At 52.9% G+C, this 24,595-nt stretch overlaps 1 protein-coding gene and 1 long non-coding RNA gene across 3 annotated transcripts in view; both read right to left on the bottom strand.

The window, feature by feature from the left end:
• Nucleotides 1-5,758: 5,758 nt before the first annotated feature.
• CARD19 (caspase recruitment domain family member 19) lies at nt 5,759-24,086 on the bottom strand. 2 transcript variants are annotated; one of them, XM_050761565.1, is made up of 6 exons: nt 23,909-24,086; nt 11,859-12,001; nt 8,806-8,959; nt 7,410-7,469; nt 7,066-7,137; nt 5,759-6,364 (listed from the first exon to the last, which is right to left on the bottom strand). In XM_050761565.1, the coding sequence occupies exons 1-6, from the start codon at nt 23,913-23,915 to the stop codon at nt 6,249-6,251; spliced, it is 552 nt and encodes a 183-aa protein (XP_050617522.1). In that variant the 5' UTR covers nt 23,916-24,086; the 3' UTR covers nt 5,759-6,248. The 2 variants fall into 2 exon arrangements, with proteins under 2 accessions (XP_050617522.1, XP_050617523.1); XM_050761566.1 differs by lacking the exon at nt 7,410-7,469.
• Nucleotides 5,759-24,595, bottom strand: part of LOC126937816 (uncharacterized) — a 68,028-nt gene continuing 49,191 nt past the window's right edge. Inside the window, exon 2 of the long non-coding RNA XR_007719859.1 lies at nt 5,759-6,048. This is a non-coding gene — a long non-coding RNA (uncharacterized LOC126937816). The remainder of the gene's footprint in view (nt 6,049-24,595) is intronic.

Here is a 24,595-nt window from a genome sequence, read left to right as displayed (position 1 = left end):
GGGCAGAGTGCGATGGGAGGGTCTCCTAACCTCTTTCCTATAACAGAGAGATTATTAGATAGATAGATGGTAGATACATGGATGGATGATGGATGGATGATGGATGGATGGTCAGATAGATTAGATAGATAGATAATAGATAGATGATGGATAGATAGATTAGATAGATGATTAGAAAGAGATGATTGCTAGAAGCTGTTGTATTAATTTGATGGAAAAGATGAAAAGATTGATAGATGGATGATAGATGAGAATAGATGACATTGGATAGTTTGATAGATGATGGATAGACGATAGATACGTAGGCAGGCATAGATCTCAGTGGCTTGTTGCAAGGTGAAGAGGTACCACTGTGCCAGCCTGAAGCCCAGCCTCGGCCGCTCACTCCCTTACAGGGATCCCTCGCTCGGGTCTCTTCATGGCTGAGGTGCCCTGTGCATGTCCTTGACACTGCTTATTCCTGCCCACCTAAAAGCACTGGAAGTGTCTTCTAAGTCTTGTTGGATCTACAGGTTCCCTCTCCCAGGGCAGTGCTTCCTGTCTGGTTCACCGTTGAAGGACCTGGCCCATTCATTCCACATGTGCAGAGGAAGGACGAGGGCAGCTCATGCCAGATGAGTGGGGAGGCAACTGGGCCTCCATGCAAGGTGCTGGGCCCAGGCCTGGTAGGGCCAGGCAGGGAGGAGCACCTGATCCGTGTGTACTGAGGAGCTGGCCATTGTGACAGAACCCACGTCACACCCTATGTCCAGCCCTCCCCTCCATTTCCTAGGGACCTCCACTTCCACCTGTGTTCAATCAGAGTGGAGTGCCTGGTTCTTCACTGCATTATTCTTTTTTTTTTTTTTTTGTACTGCATTATTCTTAACAATCAGAGGACTGGGCCCGGCACAGTGGCTCATGCCTATAATCCCAGCACTTTGGGATGCCCAGACAGGTGGATCACCTGAGCTCAGGAGTTCATGACCAGCCTGGACAACATGGCAAAACCCTGTTTCTACTAAAAATACAAAAAAATTAGCTGGGTGTAGTGGCACATGCCCGTAGTCCCAGCTACTCAGGAGGCTGAGGCACAAGAATTTCTTGAACCCAGGAGGCGCAGGTTGCAGCAAGCTGAGATCGCACCACTACACTACAGCCTGGGAGACAGAGTGCGAGATTTCTGTATCAAAAAAAAAAAAAAAAAAAAAAAAAGGCACGGTGGCTCATGCCTGTAATCCCAGCACTTTGGGAGGCCAAGGCAGGCGGATCACGAGGTCGGGAGTTCGAGACCAGCCCGGCCAACATAGTGAAACCCCGTCTCTATTAAAAATACAAAAATAAGCCAGGTGTGGTAGTGGGCACCTGTAATCCCAGCTACTGAGGAAGCTGAGGCAGGAGAATCTTTTGAACCTGGGAGACAAAGGTTGCAGTGAGCCAAGATCGTGCCACTGCACTCCAGCCTGGGCAACAGGGCGAGACTCCAAAAAAAAAAAAAAAAACAGGCACAGTGGCTCATGCCTGTAATCCCAGCACTTTGGGAGGCAGAGATGGGTGGATCACTAGATCAGGAGATCGAGACCATCCTGGCTAACATGGTGAAACCCCATCTCTACTAAAAATACCAAAAAACAAAAAAAAAATTTTGCTGGGTATGGTGGCAGGCGCCTGTAGTCCCAGCTACTTGGGAGGCTGAGGCAGGAGAATGGCCTGAACCTGGGAGGTGGAACTTGCAGTGAGCCGAGACCGCGCCACTGTATTCCAGCCTGGGCGACAGAGCAAGACTCCGTCTCAAAAAAGAAAAAAAAAAAAAAAAAAATTAGGGGTCTGAATGCTTTCATGTTTTTCTTCTCTTTCTCTCAAATACTTTACTTTAGAGGAAACACTAACTCCAGGTGCTGCTGCCCTGCTGTGACCTCAGGAAGCTGCCCCACCAGCTGCAGCCTCTTTGGCCCCCAGCCCAGCACGTCCTTGTCCTTCCAGCCAGCGGACAGCTGGGCTCTCCCACCAGCTGTCTGTAGGCCAGTTTTAGGCCAGCGTAGCCCACTCCCTCCACACTTGTGGCTGCAGCCTGGTCTGTGGAGACCAACCCCCGCTCCCTCGCCCCTCTGCAAGGCAGTGCTAGGTCCCCTCCCCAGATCTGATCACCATTTGGGGTCCCACCGCAACCCATCCAGCACTTGCCCAGCCAGGCTGCGGGACGGTGGGTGTTCCTCACCTGCCATGCTCATGCTAACCCTACAGCTGGGGGAACCAAGGCTCTGAGCTGTGACATGACCCCAGCAGGCCGTGGTGACAACAGCATGCCTCTCGTACTCCATCTCCCGAGTGCCCCTCAGGTGCAGGGGACAGTAGGGCGCACAAGAGGCTGGACCCCTTCCCAGATTCTGAACCTGTCTGTGTGAGGGGGGTGTCCAGGGCTCACCCAAGGAAGGCCAGAACCCTGTGGCTGCTGAGGCCCGGGTTGGTGCAGAGGTGTGAGAGGCACTGAGTGGGCAGGACCCCTGTGAGCCCTCTGCGGAGGAGCCGCTGGCCCCGGTCACAAGGCACTGAGCCGGCAGAACTGGAGGCAACAGCACAAGAAAGCCGCGTCAGCACCCCTAAAACCCAGTCTGTGTGTGTAGTCAGCAGGGCCATTTCTCCCAGACCGGTACCGCGGATTGTGCAAGACCCAGCTATACTTCCGGGCTCTGAGCTCAAGTGCTGACCTGTGACAAATACACTCCTGGGTTCCATCCTAGGCACCCCCCAACACCCTTCCCTCACCCCTTCCTTACCCCCACCCTCACCCCTCCCTCACTCTCTCCCTCCTCCCTCAAATCCTTCCCTCACCTCTCCCTCACCCACTTCCACTTCCCTCCTTCACCCCTCTCTCATCCTTCCCTCACCCCTCTCTCACCCTTCCCTCACCCATACCTCACCCCTCCCTCACCCCTCCCTCACTCTCTCCCTCCTCCCTCAAATCCTTCCCTCACCTCTCCCTCACCCACTTCCACTTCCCTTCTTCACCCCTCTCTCATCCTTCCCTCACCCTCACCCCTCTCACCCTTCCCTCACCCATACCTCACCCCTCCCTCACCCCTCCCTCACTCTCTCCCTCCTCCCTCAAATCCTTCCCTCACCTCTCCCTCACCCACTTCCACTTCCCTCCTTCACCCCTCTCTCATCCTTCCCTCACCCATACCTCACCCCTTCCTTATCCCTCTCTTTTCACCCCTTTATCACCCCTCACCCCTCCCTCATCACCTCCCTTACCTCCTCCCTCACCCCTTCCCTCCCTTACCTCTCCCTAACCTTCTCTCATTCTTCCCTCACCCTCACCCCTCTCTCACCCTTCCCTCACCCATACCTCACCCCTCTCTCACCCTTCCCTCACCCATACCTCACCCCTCCCTCACCCCTTCCTTATCCTTCTCTTTTCACCCCCTTATCCCCCCTCACCCCTCCCTCATCGCCTCCCTTACCTCCTCCCTCACCCCCTCCCTCCCTTACCTCTCCCTAACCCTCTCTCATCCTTCCCTCACCCTCTTCCTCGCTCCCTCTCTCACCCCTCCCTCCCCCAACTCCTTCCCTCACCTATCCCTCACCCCTTCACCTCCCTCCTTCACCCCTCCCTCACCCCTCCTTTACCCCCCCACCCCTCCTTCACCCCCTCCCTTATCTCCTTCCTCACCTACCTCACACACCCCCTCATTCCCCTTCCTTCATCTCCCTCCCTCATCCACAGCCCATCCCTCACACCCCTTTCCTCATACCCCCCGCTTTCCTTCACTCACTCTCACAACCTGCATTTCGCCTCTAGCTCTCCCACAACCCCTCCCTCACACCAAAGCTTTGGTAATGGGAGTTCCCTCGACCCCAGCATCTCCTACCAGCTCCTGCACAGTTCTGAATGTGAGAACAACATCCCATGTCCAGGTGGAGTAGCTCAGAGGAAACTGCTCTTCTTACTAGGGTATCATGAGGGCTTCCTGGAGGAGGTGGCATTCCTGAAGGATGAGTTGATGGGCAGGGCTGGTAAGGAGTCCCAAGCTGAGGGAGCAGCATGGTTTTTGCCTGAACACCCACAGCACAGGTGTGGAAGCACAGGACATGGCCATCTGTGGATGTAGTGTGGAAGCAGGGACTCAGGACAGCCAGGAGGGCCTCACTGCCCAAGGCTGCCTTCCCCTCCCTGGGGACCTAGTTCACTGCTGGTCACAGGAACTGGTTGGCCCGGTGGTTGGCAGGGCTGGGCCTGATGGGTGGCTGAGGCCCAGACACGGGTGCCTATCATTCTCCCTCCTCCAGGCTCCAGCCTCAAAGGGTGGGGCAGCCACCAGGTGGGAGGCGGCAGATGCAAGAGTGGGCCTGGTTGGTGGTCAGGGACGTCACAGACTCAGACCCAGGCTTGAGTCCAGTTGGTCAGGGATGGAGCTGGGGGTAGCTGGGCGCTGGGAGGGCAGTCCAAGGACAGTGGGGCTCAGGACCTGGCTGATGTGGGCCTCGGGGCAGGGCGGTGAGTGCACACAGATGGACAGGGAAGGCAGCAGTCCTGGGGCCAGGCAGCCCCTCACTGAGGAATGACACCTGCCCACGGGGCCTGGGGAGTCAGGGCCTCAGGTGGTGTCAGGCAGTCCTGAGGTGTGTGTGTCCTCCACGGCCTCTGGCCAGGCCACCTAGGACTTGCCCAGGCCACACACCGGCCTGTGCCCTGCCTGCCTCGGAGGTTTCCTGCCTTCAGCTGACGCCGTAATAGAATGTTAATGTCCCTGGAGACCCCTCCTTAGCTCTCCAGGGACAAGTCACACCTGTCTACACCCTTCACCCAGACACCTGTCACCTTCACTAAGTATGTGTCTCCTTTACCCAGGCATGAGGGGCACCTGGAGCAAGGTGGTCAATTCCTAAAAGGATTTCCGAGGCAGGGGGGCTGTGACAGAACCCACGCTCAAGGAGGAGTCCCGAGGGAGGGATCCCATTTCACAGGTGGGCGAACGGGCTGAGACTGGAGCACAGGCCCTGGCCCCGCGGCTCAGGGTGGAGGAGGGAGAGGGCAGCTAGGGCTGTCCCCCCGCCACCCCACTCAGTGGGCGCGTGGCAGCCTGGCAGGTGGGAGGGCTCTGAGGCTCTGGCTTTCCTTGCCCCTGGCCCTCAGATCCCTGAAGGGGCAGGCACTGTGATGAGCAAGCAGCAGCGCCGCCCAGTAACGGGACATCATGTCCTGGAGCTCCACACTCCGCTGTCAGCCTGGTTCCCACTGTAACATGCGCAGCGACCCTGCGACTGACTGAGCATGGTCCCTCCAGGAGCCGCACTCATAGCCTCGCCCTGCCAGTGGCATCACCCCAGGGTTAGGGGCCCCCAGCACCTTCTGGGGCAAAGCCTGGGTGCCTCCAGAAACCCCCTGGAAAATGCAAACTCATGATGATTCTGCGGGTTGACAAATATTCTCGTTTCCCCACTAAAAGGCTTGGGGGAGGAGCTGACAAGGGGAGGGAAGCAGGTCTCCGGCCCAGGCTCAGCAGCCAGAGAGAGAGAGAGAGTGTGTGTGTGTGTGTGTGACAGAGAGAGACACACAGGTGGGAGGAGGTGGCAGTGTGGGGGACATCTGAGGTGGGGAGGCAGTGCCCGGGGGCTTATCCGAGGCAGGTGAGCCCATGTTGGGGGCGTCCTGTCTGGGGGTCTGTGCCAGCAGCTGGATGTGGAGATGCCGGGAACACCAGGGCCAGTCCCAGCTGAAGCAGCCATAGCTGCCGTCATCTCTGAAGCCCTCCTGAGACTGAGGAACGAGACAGGCTGAGGGAACTTGAACATTTAATATGGTCAGCACCTGGTAAGATGAAGGTGTTTTTTGTTTTTTTTTTTGTTTTTTTGAGACGGAGTCTCGCTCTGTCGCCCAGGCTGGAGTGCAGTGGCGCGATCTCGGCTCACTGCAAGCTCCGCCTCCCGGGTTCACGCCATTCTCCTGCCTCAGCCTCCCGAGTAGCTGGGACTACAGGCGCCCGCCACCTCGCCTGGCTAGTTTTTTGTATTTTCAGTACAGACAGGGTTTCACCGTGTTAGCCAGGATGGTCTCGGTCTCCTGACCTCGTGATCCACCCGCCTCGGCCTCCCAAAGTGCTGGGATTACAGGCTTGAGCCACCGTGCCCGGCCGGAGGTGTGTTTTTTACACAAATTATAAATAATGAAAAATAAGCATTTAGAAAAAGCAGCAGCAGTCCCCTTGGCGGGTCGGCTGGAGGACTCTTTGGTTGAGTGGCGGGTGAGGCCCTGGGTCCAGGGTCTGTCAGAGCCCCCCTAGGTCATCTGCCAGGAAGGCCAGCAGGTAGCGGCTGACATGTCTGTCGATGATGACAGGCGAGAAGCCGAGGACGCGCCGGGTCCCTGGCAGGCCCTTGGGGTCTAAAAGACAAAAGGGGAGGCAAAAGCTCACGAGCCAGTCCCAGAGGTGAATTCTGTGTTTCCATCCCTCCCACGGGGGTGGGTGGGAACGGGCACTGGGGCAGGGTGCTCCCTCCCGGTCATGGTCTTGGCTTGAGTTGAAAAGACAAGAATTAGGGCAGATTCCAGAGCCCCCAGCTCCCACCCAAGTGACCCAGGGGCCTTGAGTCCTGCCATGTGTGCCTGTGTCCTCGCGCCCAGTAGGCCTCCCAGCACGACAAACTCAGGCATCACAGAAAAGGGAGACGGGGCAGGCCAGGCTGGGCGCCAGTAGACGGGCCCTGGGAGGCTCCTATGCATCAGGCCTGTGGCTGGTGGAGAGACCCAAGGCCCTGGGGCACGTGACCTGCTCAAGGGCCCCACATGGCTCAAGGCCACAGGTGTGGCAGGGCTTTGTAACACCCAGAGTCCTGGCTGCACCCCTCCTCCCGCTAGGGGTCATCATTTTCTGGTTCCCAAGGGTGGCAGGAGCCAGTGGACGCTGGGAGCCTCCTTACATCCCATTTCTCATGAGCCCTGCAAGGTGACACCATCCCACTGCTCAAGTGTGGACACTGAGGTGTGGAGAGGCCAAGGGGTCCCAAATTGGGCAGGGTCTGGGGCCCTGGCTTGGTGGCAGAGGGGAAGCAGGCCCAGCCCTGTGAGGGTCCACCTGCACCCACCTGGTGGATAGCAGTACAGGAGCAGGGCCAGTCCCACAGCAAGGCCCAGACCAGCCAGGAAGCTCATGGGTCCTGGGGAGACACCAGCGTGAACAGGGCTCCCCTGGGCCTCAGAGGGGTGGGGTCCTGAGGCTCGGGGGCTGTGCAGGGGAGGGGGTGCCAGGCTGAAGTGCTGCCTGAAGAGCCCCCAAGCGAGCACCTTAGGGGGTCTGTCACCAACAGAAGGCCAGGAATGGAGCCACACTTGGGGTGGAGAAGCCCCTGAGGCGGAGATGGAGCCCTGGGGAGGGTAAAGAGAGAGGGAAAGAGAGGGAGAGAGAGGGAGGGCAGCAGGGAGGCGTTACCCCTGTCACTCAGCTCGCCGCTCTGGCTGCCCGAGTCTAGCTGTGTGCAATCTGAGTTCTCTAGAAACAAAACCACAGAGCATGGTTAGTCAATGGGCAGGGCCGGAGAGCAAGGTCGTCACCCCGTAGGAAGCCCAAGGCCACTGCCGCCTCCTGGGGCCGCCAGGCCAGACCAGGCCGTGGTACCCGAGACCAACCCTCCTCAGGGAACTATGCACGGTCTGGGTCTTCTCCGGTGGTCCAGCTGCTGTGACTTCAAGTGCCACAGGCATGGGGAAGGTCATTGTACCCTGGTGGCCACAGGCACCAAACGCGGCATGAACATTACTGTGGACAGCGTGGCTGCTGCCGGCCTGGTGGCTGCCTCACTGGGTGCAGCTGGGCCAGAAGCTTTCTGCCCAGGCCTCCCCCGGAGGTTATCCAGCCTGAGACCTGCTGGACGGGCCTAAAGGCACGCGGGAGCCACAGAAGGTGCTCCACCTCCAGTGGGGCCGAGGCTTGGCCCTGCCTGGTTTGGAAAGCCCCCTGTGGCATACTCGTGGCTCGGGAAGGAGAGCCAGTCCCTCCTGCAGGGCTGGGCCTCCCCTCGAGCTCTCCCTGCCCACCATCTGCACTGTGTCCTGTGAGGCCTGGGGAGGCCTCCGGGGGCTCAGAGACCCCAGCCCAGTAGCCTGGAGTGAGCCACCCAGTCCCTCTGGTCTCTGTCCTGTTGCTTGAGGGCCACGGGGCGGTAGCCCCTCCTCCTAGGGCCCTGGCCACAGAGGCGTCAGATCAGAGTTGCCGTCTTCACCTTGAGGCGCCCTGAACGTCCCGGCAGCTCTGTGGGCCCAGGCTACTGGCATCCACATGACTCCCGGGGCCTGAGCGCACACTGCCTGAGGACAGGAGCCTCAGAGCTGAAATGCATGTGCTTCGGACCAGCCATCCGGGCCTGACCATGCCCTGTGGAAACCCCCACACGTGTGCAGATCGCAGCAATGAAAGGGTTCATCATGGGGTTGGGTAATTCCAGCGGGGACCGCCTAGGAGCGCTATGCAGCTGTGGGAACAAGGCTGCTGTCCACACAGACAGGAAGGGATCCCCCTGGAATGAGGCTAGAAAAGGAAGGGCAAGAGAGGACGCACAAGATGCCCCCTTCTGTGTGAAAACTGCCATGACAGAGAGAGATGGAGAAAGTGGGAGACAGAGACCAACATCCGCACTGCCTGTGCCTGCCACACTCTCCCCTCGGGGCTGAGGGTGGCCTCTGGGGAAGGGCTGAGGCGAGAGGGGATGCCAGGCCTGGGCTGCAGCAGACTTGGGAGGTCACGGAGAACATCCATGGCATCAGCAGCAGGCTGGGGTGCCCTCCCTGGGCCGGCACCAAGCATGCATGGTTGGGGACGTGGAACTTACGCAGAGCGTGGCGGCTGGGCAGGCAGCTGTGCAGGGGCTGGGCATGGATATACAGGGCTCGGTAGAACTCCTGGCAGTCCCGCTCGCCGCTCCGCTGCAGGTGGCTCAGGAGGTCACAGAGCCGCACACACAAGGACGCCTTGGGGTTCCGGAACTGAGGGTATAAGGGGGTGCCAGGGAAGATCAGGCCAGGGGGGCTGGCTGTGGGTCAGGGCAGGGCACCAAGGTCAGGCCCCCAGCCTCAGCTTCCCCATTGAGTGTCAGGACACCTGCTGGATGGCAGCTCCTGTGACACCCTGCTCCTTACCCACACCACATAGTGCCTGGCATTGCCTCTGTCACAGGCATCACTGCTACTCCTCATACTCCCTGTGGGGTGGGAGGTTGGGAAACAGGCCGGGAGCGGTCACAAAGAAATCACAGGGCTGGCCGGGCACAGTGGCTCACGCCTGTAATCCCAGCACTTTGGGAGGCCAAGGCAGGCGGATCACGAGGTCAGGAGATCGAGACCATCCTGGCTAACACGGTGAAACCCCGTCTCTACTAGAAAATACAAAAAAATTAGCCAGGTGTGGTGGCGGGCGCCTGTAGTCCCGGCTACTCGGGAGGCTGAGGCAGGAGAATGGCGTGAACCTGGGAGGCGGAGCTTGCAGTGAGCTGACATCGCGCCACTGCACTCCAGCCTGGGCAACAGAGCAAGACTCTGTCTCAAAAAAAAAAAGAAAAAAAAAAAGAAGAAAGCACAGGGCTGGTGACATCATTCCAAGTGTTAGGACATAGTGTGGCTTCCTGTGTGACCTCAGCCAGCTACTCCACCCCTCTGAGACTTGGTTTCTTCATTTGTAAAAAGGGGATAATGAACCCTCATGGTAGGCTATGACAGGGAATTAATGAAGTGAGGTATAAGTGCTAACTTCTGTTATTTTGCAGTCTACAGGAATGTGATTCAAGTTTTTAAAAAATAAGTTGAAGCTGAGCACGATGGCTCATGCCTGTAATCCCAGCACTTTGGGAGGCTGAGGCAGGCAGATCAGGAGCTCGAGGTCAGGAGTTTGACACCAGCCTGGCCAACATGGCGAAACCCCATCTCTACTAAGAGTACACAAAATTAGCCAGGCATGGTGGTGCATGTTTAATCCCAGCTACTTGGGAGGCTGAGGCCAGAGGATCACTGGAAACTGGGAGGCAGAGGTTGCACTGAGCCGAGATCACGCCACTGCACTCCAGCCTGGGTGACAGACTCCATCTCAAAAAAAAAGAAAAGAGTGACAAAAGTATTGGCTCTTTTGATGTGTCTGACAGAGAAATGTGTGGTTCTCAAGGTCAGTGGACAGGCCACTGGGCCTTGACCGCCAGGACCCGGAGTCTGTGGCCCAGTGCTGCCACCTGGTGGCAGCATACCATTCTACACGGCCACAGGAAACGAGTAAAACCATGGCAGTGTGGAAATGACAGCCAGATGGGTGGCAGAAGCTATGGTGTCTGTGAGGAAGGAATATGTGGTTTTTCTTGTATAAACATCCGAAACTTTCTAAACTTTCTAAAAGTGAACATGCATTAGACTTCAATTACAATAATAAGAGATGGATTTGAGCTCCTAACTTTTAAAATTACTGTATCACCTTCACAATGGAAGAAGCACCTGAGCCAGTAGCAGGGCCCGTGTTGACTTGTGTTCTGTTGTGGGCCAACCTCATTGTGCCAGGAGATGCCCCAACCCTAAGGATAGCCCTGCATCATGACCCCCTGCCACGTGAGGAAATGACAGCTCCAAGAGAAGGGACTCAATTGGGGTCACCCAGAGGGGAAGGAGGCTGGCAGGACCTGTACCCCGAAGGCCTAGGGGTCTCTGGCACTCACTGCCCATCCCTCTGGTCTTGGTGATAGCTGTTAAGGAACAGGTGGCTCAGTGCGGGCGCCAGAGCCACAGATGTGGGCAGGGTCGGCAGGGTGTGGCTAACTCTCTCATCCAATGTCCCCTCAGGGCCACCTGGCACTGGGGTGATGGGGCAGGACAGACTTCCCAAGACAGAGCCCAGGAATTGCATCTTAAATGCCATCTCCAGCAGAGCCACCCTGCTGTTTCCAGCTCTGCAGCTCTGAGAGGCCAGGGCCATGTGACAGAGCAACAGCCACCAGCCCTGGGCACTTTCCCAAACAATAGGATGAACTCAGGACATGGCCTGGCACTCCTGAGATGAGCAGCCCCGGGCAAGCGGCTGCCTCTTGGGCCTTGGGATCACCTCTGTGAGATGGGGTGATGGGCGCGGTGCCCACAGGGCTGCAGGGCCATCTGGTGATAAGGGCTCTCGGGCAGGCATTTACCCGGCTCAGCTCAGTCAGTCCACACCACACCTGCCAGGCAGGGCTCTCAGCGTCTGCTTCACACATGGGGAAGCTGGGGTTCCGAGGGAACCAGCCCGCTCAGCACTGCTGAGAGGGGCAGACGGTGGCACGGCCATGGGGTGGGTCAGCATCTGCCTTCCTAGAAGCTCGGTTGCCTACCTGTGACATGCTGGGCTTTCCAGCCGCGTACAGTAACATAGAAATTAGAGAAAAGGAAGCAATTGTTTGCCCACTTTGAACCTTCAAAAGATGCAGAATGCAAAGCACTGTGGCACTAGGGTGGGCCAGGACTATCTGTTCCCCATCCCACTTCAGCTCTCCCTCTGCCTCTGCCCTCCTCACCCCTCCCTCTCGCCCTCTTTCTCGCCTCCCTCCAAGTCTTATACTGTCATGTGCTTCATGTATTGTCACGTTATCTCCTATAATCTCCCAGCAACTCGGGGACAGCATACCCAATGACATAGGAAGAAACTGAGGCACAGAGAGCTGACGTTCTGGGCTTGTTTGGTCCAAAGGGCCCCAAAGGGTCAGTTTGTAGCTCAGGCAGCCTTAGGAGCCAGGTCCAGATATGTCACCTCTGAATCCTGACATACCTAGTGTGTCATTCCCGTGAGAGAATGACCCAGGGCTGGTCACCAGCTTCTCCCAGCCCAGAAGGGAAGGGAAACTGAGCAGTGTCTCGGGCACCCCCCTCACCTCCTCAGCACCTTTTCCGCCTCCTTGTTGGTAAGGATCTGTGGGTAGTAGCGGTTCAGCTGGAGGATGATCCTGTCCACCTGTTGCTCACTCAAGCGCCCGTGGCCTGTCAGGAAAGGCGTGTCCTGCACCAGGCGGTCACAATACGTCTGATCTAAAACAGACAGCACAGGGGCATGAGCTAGCACAGCCCAAGGGGACCAGAGACGACAGCCTTGTACTGACACCACAGGAGGGCATCACCCCCAAAGTGGGTGCCCACCAGGAGGGTGCACCCGCAGAATCACAGCCATCCCAGCCCGTGTGGTGTGCACTGCACAGCTGAGAGCTGCCCCTGGCCTGCCAACCTGCCTGCTGCCAACCTGCCCCACCAGAAGATGGAAGTGAAGGGTTGTGCTGGAAACCCACTTTCACAGAGCTCGCCACAGAAATCAAACTCAGAGGGGCTAAGAATCTACTTTTCATGGGCCACCTGCAGGGCCATCAGGAAATAGCTGGGGCCTAGGGTGGCACAGGTGGCTCAGAATGCCCAGGGCCAGGCATGGTGGCTCAGACCAGGTGCGATGGCTCACCCCTGTAACACCAACATTTTGGGAGGCCAAGGTGGGCAGATCACTTGAGCTCAGGAGTTCGAGATCAAGAATGCTCAGACGTGGGCTCTGCAGATCTTCACACTGGCACAGACACAGGGACACAGGGCTCAGGGTGGCCCGTGCTGGGATCACGATGGGACACAGTGTGTCTGAAAGGCCTTAAGAAGCTTCTACCAACAGTAAACCAGTGAGTTCTCCCAGAGGGCTAGAAATGCTTTTCATTTGCCTTTTTTTTTTTTTCCAGAATCACCATTAAAATATCATTGTACCACTTTTCCATTAAGAATGTTTCTTAGAATGACAGATCTTTAAGGCTGAGCAGTGGAGTGACGACAGGAGGGCATGGAGAGGATGGCACACAGGATCCCCACAGGGACTGAACATGTGCATCACCTTACATACTTGTGGCAGCTTGTCCTGTTTCCCCATGTACACAAAGAAAATATTTATAGAACATAACACAGAGGAAAATGAGAAGGGAATCTAAATGTGTTGCTATAAAAAGTGAACAAAACACAAAAGAAGGCAGTAATAGAATAAATGAGGGTCAAAAAAGCTACAAGACATACAGGAAACACAGAGCAAAATGGCAGTAGTAACACATTCCTTATCAGCAATTAATTCAAATGTAAATAGGTTAAACTTTCCTTTTTTTTTTTTTTTGAGATAGAGTCTTGCTCTGTTGCCCAGGCTGGAGTGCTGAGGCCCAATCTCGGCTCACTGCAACCTCTGCCTCCTGGGTTCAAGCAATTCTCCCTGGGATTACAGGTGTATGCCACCATGCCCATCTGGTTTTTGTATTTTTTTAGTAGAGACAGGGTTTCACCATGTTGGCCAGGCTGGTGTCAAACTCCTGACCTCAGGTGATCTGCCTGCCTTGGCCTCCCAAAGTGCTAGGATTATAGGCATGAGCTACCGCGCCCAGCCAAATTTTCCTATCAAAAGGCATAGATTGGCAGAATGGATTTTTAAAATATGAGACAACTAAGTGCTGTCTACAAAAGACTCACTTCAGATCTAAAGACACAAAGAAGTTGAAAATGAAAGGACCTAAAAAAATTCCCATACAAATAGTAACCAAAAGAGAGATGAGGTAACTATACTAACATCAGGCAAAATAGACTATAAGTCAAAAACTATTACAAGAGATTAAAAAGTATATTATGTATTAATAAAAGGATAAATTCATCAAGAATATGCAACAGTTATAAACATATATGCACCAAATATCAGAGCTTCAAAATGTATGAAGCAAACACTGGCAGAGTTGAAGGGAGAAATAGATACCTCTATAATAATATTTGGAGACTTCAAAACACCACTTTCAGTAAGAGACAGAACCACCAGACAGAAGATAAATGAGGAAATAGAGGACTTCAACAACACCATAAGCCAATTATACCTGGTAGACATACACAGAACACTCCATCCAACAATATAGATATTTTTCTCACGTGCACATGAAACATTCCCCAAGATAGGCCGCAAAACAAGTTTGTGGCCACAAAAACCAGTTTTAATATATTTTAAAAGGTTGAAATCATATAAAATATATTTTCTGACCACCCACAATGAAGCTAGAAATCAATAATAGAAAACTAAAAAATTCACAAATATGTAAAAATTAAATAGCCAGTGGGGTGCCAGTCATGGTGGCTCACACCTGTAATCCCAGCACTTTGGGAAGCTGAGGCAGGCAGATCACTTGAGGCCAGGAGTTTGGGACCAGCCTGGCCAACATGGCAAAACCCTATCTCTACTAAAAATACAAAACTTAGCCAGGCATGGTGGTACACGCTTGTAATCCCAGCTACCTGGGAGGCTGAGGCACAAGAATTCCTTGAACCTGGGAGGTGGAGGTTGTAGTGAGCTGAATTCGTGCCACTGCATTCCAGCCTGGATGACAGAGCGAGACTCTGTCTCAAACAAACAAACAAACAAACAAGAAAACCAATGGGTCAAAAGAGAAATCATGAGGGAAATTAGGAAGTAACATGAGAAAAGCGGAAACACACACCTACACACACACACCCACACCCACACACACGCACCCCCTACACTACGCCAAAACCTAAGGGATGCAGCAAAAGCAGTGCTGAGAGGGAAAATTATAGTTGCAAATGCATATATTAATAAAAAATCTTAGTAACCTAACATCACACTTTAAGGAGTGAGAAAAGGAAAAACTAAAGACCAGAGAGCTTGAAGAGCAAACTAAACCCAAAGCTCACAGAAGGAGGGAAATAATCAAGATTAGAGTGAAGACAAATGAAATAGAGAATCGAAAAACAGTGGAGAAAAATCAAGAAAACCAAAGTCGATTCTTTGATGATATCAATAAAAATGACAAAACTAGCTAGACTGACAAAGAAAAATAAGAGAAGACTCAAATTACTAGTATCAGGAATAAAAGTGAGGACATTACCATGAACTTTACAGAAATAAAAAGGAATGTAAGAGAATACTATGAACATTTGTATACCAACAAATTAGATAACCTAAATGAAATGAAAACATTCTGAAAAACACAATCCACCAAAACTAAACCATGAAGAAATAGAAAATCTAACCAATAACTAGTAAGATTAAATCAATAATGAAAAATATCTCAAGAAAGAAAAGCTCAGGACCAGATAGCTTTGCTGGTTAATTCTACCATAAATGTAAAGAACTAATACCAATCCTTCTCAAACTTACAAAAAAAACTGAAGAGGAGGGAACACTTCATAACTAATTCTGTGAGGTCAGCTTTACCCTGATACCAAAATCAGACAAAGTCGCTTCAAGAAAAGAAAACCACTTTGGGAGAGAGAGGCAGGAGAGTCACTTGATGCCAGGAATTCAAGACCACACTTGGGCAATACAGCAAGACCTTGTCTCTATGAGAAAAAAGAAAATGGAAAAGACTACAGACCAATACTCCTTAGGAATATTGATGGAAAAAATCAACAAAACCCAGCAAATCAAATTCAGCAGCATGTTAAAAGAAGTATACATTGATTTGTTCCTGGAATACAAGGATGGTTCGACATGTAAAAATCAAAAATCAATCAATGAAATATACATTAATAGAATGAAGGAAAAAATACATGGCCATTTCAGTTGTTTTAGAAAAAGCATTTGATAAATGTCAACATCCTTTCTTGATATAAATATTTAATTAATTAGGTCTAGAAGATGGTATGGTTTGAATGTGTCAACAAGCATGTATTGGAAACTTAATCCCCAAAGTAACAGCACTGAGAGATAGAACCTAATGGGAGGTGTACAGGTCATGAGGGCTCTACCGTCATGAATGGATTAATGCCAATTACAAAAGGGCTTGAAGTTTCAGGTTTGTTTTCTTCCTCTTAATCCCTCTCATTCTCTGTAGCCCTTCTGCCTTCCACCATGGGATAACACAGCAAGAAGACCCTCACCAGATGCTGGCTCCCTGATCTTGGACTTCCAAACCTCTAGAAGCATGAGCCTATACATTTCTGCTCATTATAAATTCCCTAGTTTCAAGTGTTCTGTTATAGCAGCACAAAATGGACTAAGACAGAAGGAAACTTCATCAACATGATAAAGGCCATAGAGTTGGCACTCTGTCTCTGCAGGTTCCATATCCAGGGATTAAATCAACAGCAGATATAAAATATTTGGGGAAAAGCAATACAAAATAAGACTACAGCCAAAAAATACAAGTTTTAAAAATACAGTACAACGATTTACATAGCATTTACATTGTGTTAGGTATTATAAGTAACCTAGAGATAATTTAAAATATATGGAAGGATGTGTGTAGGTGCAAATATTATAGCACTTTATATAAGGGATTTGAACATCCTCAGATGATTTTGAGGGGATTCCTGGAATCATCCCACCTCATATATTGAAGGACATTTTTATATGAAAAGCCCACAGCTAACATCATACCTTAATGGTGAAAGACTGAAAGCTTTTTCTTTAAGATCAGGAACAAGATAAAGATGTCTGCTCTTACCACTTATATTCAACATAGTACTGGAAGTTCCAACCAGAGCAATTAGGCAAGAAAAGGAAAAGGGAATAAAAGGCATTCAAATTGTAAAGGAAAAAGTAATATTTTCTCTGTTCACAGATGACATGATTTTATATATAGAAAATCCTAAAATCTTTTTCTTTGAAGTTAGAGCTAATTAAAAGCATGCAGCAAGGTTGCAAGATATAAAATCAACACACAAAAATATTTCATCTCTACATACTAACAATGAACAATCCAAAAATTAAGAAAACGACTCAATTTATAATAGCATTGAAAAGAATAAAATACTTAGGAAGAAATTTAATCAAGAAGGCAAAAATCTTGTACACTGAAAGCCACAAAACATTGCTGCAAGCACTACCCAAAGCAATCTACAGATTCAATGCAATCCCTATCAAAATCTCAAGTGTTTTTTGCAGAAACAGAAAAACCCATCCTAAAATTCATATAGAATTTCAAAACAAAATACCTGTATAGCCAATAAGAAAAAAAAATCTTAAAAAACAAACAAACAAACAAAAAACAGGGTTGGAGGACTCATATTTCCTGCTTTCCAAACTTACTGTAAAAAGATACAATAATGAAAACAATGTGGTACTATCATAAAGACAGACATATGGGTCACTGGCATAGAATAAGAGAGTCTAGAATTAAACCCTATTTTTAATTAAAAGAGTGGAAAAAAAGAGTGAAAAAACCATTCACATAAATGGGAGAAATATTTGCAAAGCATGTATCTCATAAGGGATTAGTATCCATACTCTATAAAGAACTCCTACAACTGAACAGCAAAAGACACAAAGAACCCAATTCAAAAATAAGCAAAGAACTTGAATAGACACGTCTCTAAAGAAAATATACAACTAGCCATCAAACACACAAAAAAATGCTTATCAGGCCAGGCGCGGTGGCTCCCGCCTGTAATCCCAGCACTTTGGGAGGCTGAGGCGGGCAGATCACCTGAAATCACCTAAGGTCAGGAGTTTGAGACTGACCTGGTCAACATGGAGAAACCCTGTCTCTACTAAAAACACAATAATTAGCCGGGCATGGTGGTGTGTGCCTGTAATCCCAACTACTTGGGAGGCTGAGGCAAGAGAATCACTTGAACCCAGGAGATGGAAGTTGCAGTGAGCCAAGATTGCGCCACTGCACTCCAGTCTGGGAAACAGAGCAAGACTCAGTCTCAAGAAAAAGAAAAAGAAAAAATGGTCATGATTACTCATTAAGGAAATTCAAATAAAAATCATAATGAGATATCGCTTCATACTCATTAGGATAGCTATATATTAATATAACAAATGTTGGTGAGGATATGGAGAAATTCAAACTCATGGGCATTACTGCTGAAAATGTAAAATAGTGCAGCCACTGTGGAAAAAAACAGTATGGCAGTTCCTCAAAAATCTAAACATAGAATTATCGTATGATGGTTGGGCACGGTGGCTCACACCTATAATCCCAGCACTTTGGGAGGCCGAGGCAGGCAGATCACGAGGTCAGGAGAGCGAGACCATCCTGGCTAACATGGTGAAACCCGGTCTCTACTAAAAATACAAAAATTAGCCAGGTGGGATGGCAGGCGCCTGTAATCCCAGCCACTTGGGAGGCTGAGGCAGGAGAATCGCTTCAACCTGGGCGGCAGAGGTTGCAGTGAACTGAGATTGCACCACTGTACTCCAGCCTGGGCAACGGTGAGACTCTGTCTCAAAAAAAAAAAAAAAAAAGAATTACCATGTGATCCAGAAATTCTTCTAGGTATATACCTTAGACAACAAAAAGCAGGAACTCAGTCGGGGGTGGTGGCTCATGCCTGTCATCCCAGCACTTTGGGAGGCCAAGCTGGGCAGATCACCTGAGGTCAGGAGCTCAAGACCAGCATGGCCAACATGGCGAAGCCCCGTCTCTACTAAATACAAAAAGCTAGCCAGGCATGGTGGCACTCGCCTGTAGTGCCAGCTATTCAGGGGGTTGAGGCATGAGAATCACTTGAACCCAGGAGGCAGAGGTTGCACTAAGCCAAGATCACAACACTGCACTCCAGCCTGGGCAACAAAGTGAGACTCTGTCTTAAATAAATAAATAAATAAATAAATAAATAAATAAATAAATAAATGCAGGAACTCAAATGGATACTTGCACACTGGTTTTCATAGCAGCACTATTCAAAATAAAGATGGAAATAGTGCAAATGTTCACCAGAAGATGAATGAATTATCAAAATGTGGTATATACCTATGTACAACAGAATATTACTCAGCCCTAAAAAGGAAGGAAATTATGATACATGGATGTCACAACATAGATGAACCTTGAAAACATTATGCTAAGTGCAATAAACACGGCACAAAAGGACAAATATTATATGATTCCAATTATATGAAGTACTTAGAGGAGTCAAATTCATACAGACAGAAAATAGAACAGAGATTACCAGGAGGTGTGAGCAGAAGGAGAAAGGGCAGTTATTGTTTAATAGGTACCAGATTTCTGTTTGGGATGATAAAGAAGCTCTGGAAATGGACAGTGGTGACAACTGCACAACATTGTGAGTGTATTTAGTATCACTGAAGTGTACACTGAAAAATGGGTAAGAAGGTAAATTTTGTTTCTGTATATTTTCTCACAAAAAAATGTAAATGGATAAATAAACTCTGGTTTATCCATACAATGAATATTATTCAGTGCTAAAAAGAAACGAAGGCTGAGCGTGGTGGCTCACGCCTGTCATCCCAGCACTTAGGGAGGCTGAGGCAGGTGAATCGCTTAACCTGGGAGGCAGAGGTTGCAGTGAGCCGAGAGTGCGCCACTGCACTCCAGCCTGGGCAACAGTGAGACTGTCTCAAAGAAAAAACCAAAACAAAAACAGTGTCATCGTGTTGGACATAGCGGGGCCCCCTCTTGGGTTTCCTCCTTGAGGCACAGACTCAACAGACTGTTTTACTTTCTCATGCCTCTTTCCAGTTGCCACTTCCTCCTGGCTGGTCTTTCTGCCCCCCAGAATGTGGACCCGCCCCAAAAGCAACCATGCTCTGTGGGGCCCTGTGCAGACCCTACAGACCCAGGCCCAGGTGAGAACAGCCCATCTCAGCATGCTCGCCCTGCGCCGGGCTGGGGACCACAGCGATGGGCAGATCCATCCACATCCTCCAGGGGCTCACAGTGTAGGGGTGTGGGCTGGCATTCACCAAGCAACCCCGCAAACACATCCTTAACCCCACAGGTACCTGCCCTCCAGAGAACAACAGGGGGGCCATCCTGGTTCACAGGATCCCTGGTGATGCCCACATTGAGGCCATCAGCCACCCTATCATCTGGCTGAAGCCACTTGCCATGGGCCGCGCAGGGAGGCAGATGGCTGGGGGCTGAGTCAGCCCTCACCTGCACTGAGCCTGCCAGCAGCCCCACCATGGTGAGGAAGCTGAGCGCAAGGACGTCAAGTGACCTGCCAAGGCCACACAGACAGGCCTAGCTGGGCGGTCTGGGTCCAGCGCCTACAGTCCTCTAGTTAAAAGAACTAAGATGAATTAGCCAAGATTCACAGAGCAATCCCACACGTCTGGCACTCTGTGAGCCCTGCGTCTACCTACAACCTTCATCCTTCCAACAGCCCTGCAACATAGGGACAACCACCAGCCCCGTTTTCAGATAGGGAAACTAAGGCACAGTGAGACGATAAGGTACCTGCCCAAGACTGCAACCAGACACGAAGTGACAGATCAAGATCCAGGCCCAGGCACAGCCGTGTTGAGGACCACCTCTTGACATCCAGACATTCTGCCTCTCTAATTAACATGCGACTTCACTGTAATCAGCGACAGCAGTCTACTCCCTGCCAGACCAAGAGACCAAGAGCAGACCCAAGGCTGTCCTCCCCAGCACTGCCCACTTGGCTAAGAATCCAGTAGTTAGGTGCTCACTAAAGAGTTCTGCAGGCCGGACGCGGTGGCTCACGCCTATAATCCCAGCACTTTGGGAGGCTGAGGCAGGTGGATCATGAGGTCAGGAGTTCAAGACCAGCCTGGCCAACACGGTGAAACCCCATGTCTACTAAAAATACAAAAGAAATTAGCTGGTCGTGGTGGCACACACCTGTAGTCCCAGCTACTCAGAAGGCTGAGGTAGGAGAATTCCTTGAACCCAGGAGGCAGAGGTTGCAGTGAGTCAAGATAGCGCCACTGCACTCCAGCCTGGGTGACAGAGTGAGACTCTGTCTCAAAAAAAAAAAAAAAGAGTTCTGCAATGAATGGTCCAAGGCCCAAGGGCAAGCACGGTAGGTGGACGGTGGCCAGCATCCTGTAGCGGCCTCCTGCTGCCCTGCAAGCCGCTAACCAGGCGGAGCCTCCGCTGCTGCACAGCCATGAGTCACCGTGAGCCGTGAGTCAGCTGGCACAGGCCGCAAGATCTGGGGGCTGAAGCCAGGCTCCGCGGCTCGGGGGCTCTGTGCTTCCTGTGGTTGCGAGTTGTGCACACAAACACGCAGCACTTAGAAGCCAGAAAAGGCACGAGAAACGAAACCATCTCAGTGCCAGCTCCCGATAAACAAGTCCCTGAACTGTTTTTATAGGACAAAGGAAGATGGCTTGCTCTGGCACAGACCCGGCAAGCCTTCACCATGCCCTACATCCCCTTTCTTCTTGCCAAGCTGGCACCAGGACTATAGACCCCCACTCTATTACCCCAACATGAACCTTCTTATCAGCTCAGACAGATGCCCTCAGCCTGGCATTCGAGGCCCCGCGGGAGCTGGCCCCACTCACTCTCACCCGGCCCTCCAGGCCCATGAGACTTCCTGCGTGGCAGTCCCCAACAGCACCATCCTGTCTGGGAACCTTGCCCCAGGCTGAGAATACCTGTTCCTCGGTTTCCACCTGGTTAATTCATGTTCACCTTGCTATCCTACGTGCAAGAGGGCTTCCGAAGTTCCTGTCATCCCCAACCAGTTGGAGTCCAGACACTTGGGCATCAACCTCCCCTCTCGAATTTTTTTTTTTTTTTTTTTTTTGACGGAGTCTTGCTCTCTCCCCCAGGCTGGAGTGCAGTGGTGTGATCTCCCCTCACTGCAAGCTCCGCCTCCCGGGTTCACGCCATTCTCCTGCCTCAGCCTCCCGAGTAGCTGGGACTACAGGCGCCCACCACCATGCCCAGCTAATTTTTTTGTATTTTTAGTAGAGACGGGGTTTCACTGTGTTAGCCAGGATGGTCTCAATCTCCTGACCTTGTGATCCGCCCGCCTCAGCCTCCCAAAGTGCTGGGATTGATTACAGGCTTGAGCCACCGCGCCCAGCCCCCTCCCATATTTCTTCCAGGACCCCCCTTGTCTCAGTGCTCAGCCCAACTAAAACTGCTCACTCGCTGGCACAGCCCAGGGGGGTAACTTGTCAAGCACCTGCCCCACGCAGACACCTCCTCAGCATTCTGCAGGCACTGGCTCACATGCGCTGCTTGCAGCGAGGGCTGGCGCGACGCAGGACCCCAGTTGGTGCAGGGAGGTGGTGAGCCTGGGACTACGGGTCTGCAGCCTTGCAGGGCTGTTCATATGACCCTCCCAGAGCTGTGCTCCATGGGCCTTGGCTCTCCATGCCAAAGACTAAGGCTTGTGAGGGAATGTCTCCAGGCCCAGTGAGTAGACCCAGCAGGTAGGAAGCACACATTGGAAAAGGTGAGGCCTACAATCAGAGCCTTCAGGGACCCCTGCCTGATGTGATCTCCCAGCTCCAGCGTCCCCTTATGCAAGGAAGCTTCCCTGACAGAGAGCAAGGGACAGGGTCCCTTTGTGCAGGAAGGCTCCTCAATGGACAGCAAGGCCTCAGGCTCTGCCAATACCTAGTCCCTGGGACAGGGCTCCCTGGAGACCAGCATAGCTCTGAGTTGTGTCCCACGCATTCTGATGAACTCATGAAGGGAGTTAAGGAATTCCAGCGTGGGCAGGGCACAATTTGACTTTGTTTCCCCATCTGTACACAGACAAGATACTCCATGTGTCCCCATCTGATCATTTTCTTTCTTTCTTTTTTTTTTTTTTTTTTGAGAAGGAGTCTTGTTCTGTCCTCCAGGCCGGAGTGCAGTGGCGCCATCTCGGCTCACTGCAAGCTCCGCCTCCTGGGTTCAAGAAATTCTCCTGCCTCAGCCTTCCCAGTAGCTGGGACTACAGGTGCCCGCTACCACGCCCGGCTAATTTTTTGTATTTTTAGCAGAGACGGGGTTTCACCATGTTAGCCAGGATGGTCTCGATCTCCTGACTTTGTGATCCACCCGCCTGGGCCTCCCAAAATGCTGGGATTACAGGCGTGAGCAACGGCGCCCGGTCCCCATCTGATCATTTTCAGACAGGAATCACCCAACATAGGGTCCAATGCACAGTAAGTGCTCAGATATGAGAGCCACAAATAAGAAGGGTTAGAAGGGAGGACAAAGGGGAGCAGGTGGCAGCTGGGGGGTCTCTTGTGGCCTAGGCTGGAAGTCTCTTCTGACCTGGTGTCCTGGAAGTCGTCAGTTTCCAGCCCATGAGATCCTATTTGTGTGCAGGACCTAGGGTGAGACTCAAGTGAGAGCACTGAGAGAGGACTAGGGACTTCTGGGGCCAACCTGAGCCCCTGAGCCAATTCTGCTCCATGAAGCAGAACAGTGAGAATGAAGTACAGCTTCTGGGAACCCCCATACTTCCTGACCGGGCTGCCATGGGGTCCTTTACCAGCCCATCACCCTCATGGGGCTTCTCCAACAGGGGAAGGTCCACAGAGCAGGGTCACCCTGTTTGGGATCAGGAGGATGGTGGGCAGGTCCCCAGAGAGGCCCTGGGGAGGAAGGCTGGGCTGGGGCCACTAGTGTGGAGCACAACAACACTGGAGGGTACAGTCGTTGTCCCCGATTCCCTTAGGCCTAAACAGGGGCAAGACCGTCGTGGACCCCCAAAAGAGTCTGGGAGGCTCCAAGAGTCCCACAGAAACCACACGCAGCCGAGGAACGCACCGCCTGTGCTGCGAGGTCGTTGGGGTGGTTGCAAGGATGGAGCGTTGTTTCCGTGACCAGAATCATAGCAGGACCGCTGTGAATTCTCTCTGTTGTCATTTCTACCACCTCCTACTCTTTCATACCAAATTCCCCACCACGGGACACCTCCCAACACACAGACTGGCAGTGGCCGAGCCCAGACCCTGGCTGTGCAGCCCCACCCTGGAGCTGTCTTGTCGCCCCCGCCCTTTTCAGGCCCCGCACCTGGCCACCACCCATCGTGCCCCACCCCGCCTCGGCTGGCACGGCCCCGCCGGGCAGAAGCCCGGGACACCCACCACCTCGCAGGGGTGCACCCGCGCACCACCGGCAGCTGACGGGCCAAGGTCACTCGGCCCCCGCAGCCCAGGCGCGGCCTGCAGGCAACTCGCAAGACAGCCGGACCCTCCGGCCGGGCCACCCATCCAGGGCGCCCGCATCCCTGCCGCCCAGCCAGCCCCGTGCCCACCTGTCATGGCGACGGACACAGCGCCGCCCGCAGTCCCCAGCTGTCTACCCCTCCGCGCGTCAGCCCCTCGGTCAGCCGCCCAGTACAGCCTTTCCAGTGACCGCCGCCCGCGGGCCGTCCTCGCCCGCCCCTTTTGGCTAGGCCCGTCCCCCGGCTTCGGCGGTGTAGACTCGGGGGCTCTAAACCCCGCCCCTCGGCGAGCCCTGCCCCCTTCCCGCTAGGCCCCGCCCCTTCCACGCCCACTACGGCGCCGCCAGGGCTCTAAACTCCGCCCCTCACTCGAATCCCGCCCCCTTGCCGTCCTGGGATAGGCCGCTACGAAGATCCTTGAGCCTTGCCCCTCACTCGAGCCCCGCCCCCTCCGGAATCGGCTTCCGCGCCTCCAGGAGTCCTGAGCCCCGCCCTGCACCCGAACCCCGCCCTCTCCGACGAAGGTTTCCAAGCTTCAAGGACCCACTGGGCCCCGCCCCTCACTCGGGCCCTGCCTCCTCCGGCACGGCTTCCGCGCCTCCAGGAGCCCTGGGCCAGCCCCTCACTCGAGTCCCGCTCCCCTGCGGCGTCGGCCTCCGCGCGTCCAGGGGCCCTGAGCCCCGCCCCTTCCTGCTATACCCAGCCATTGCGGGCGTGGGCGGGCGCCACCGGACCGCCCGCCCGCCCCTCCCAGGGTCCGTTAGGGCGCCGCGAGGG

The sequence above is a fragment of the Macaca thibetana genome, chromosome 15 (assembly GCF_024542745.1).
Source record: "Macaca thibetana thibetana isolate TM-01 chromosome 15, ASM2454274v1, whole genome shotgun sequence".
In the NCBI taxonomy this organism is placed as follows: Eukaryota; Metazoa; Chordata; class Mammalia; order Primates; family Cercopithecidae; genus Macaca; species Macaca thibetana.
The sequence above is the reverse complement of the archived record's forward strand: the minus strand, read 5'-3'. Positions and strand labels throughout refer to the sequence as shown.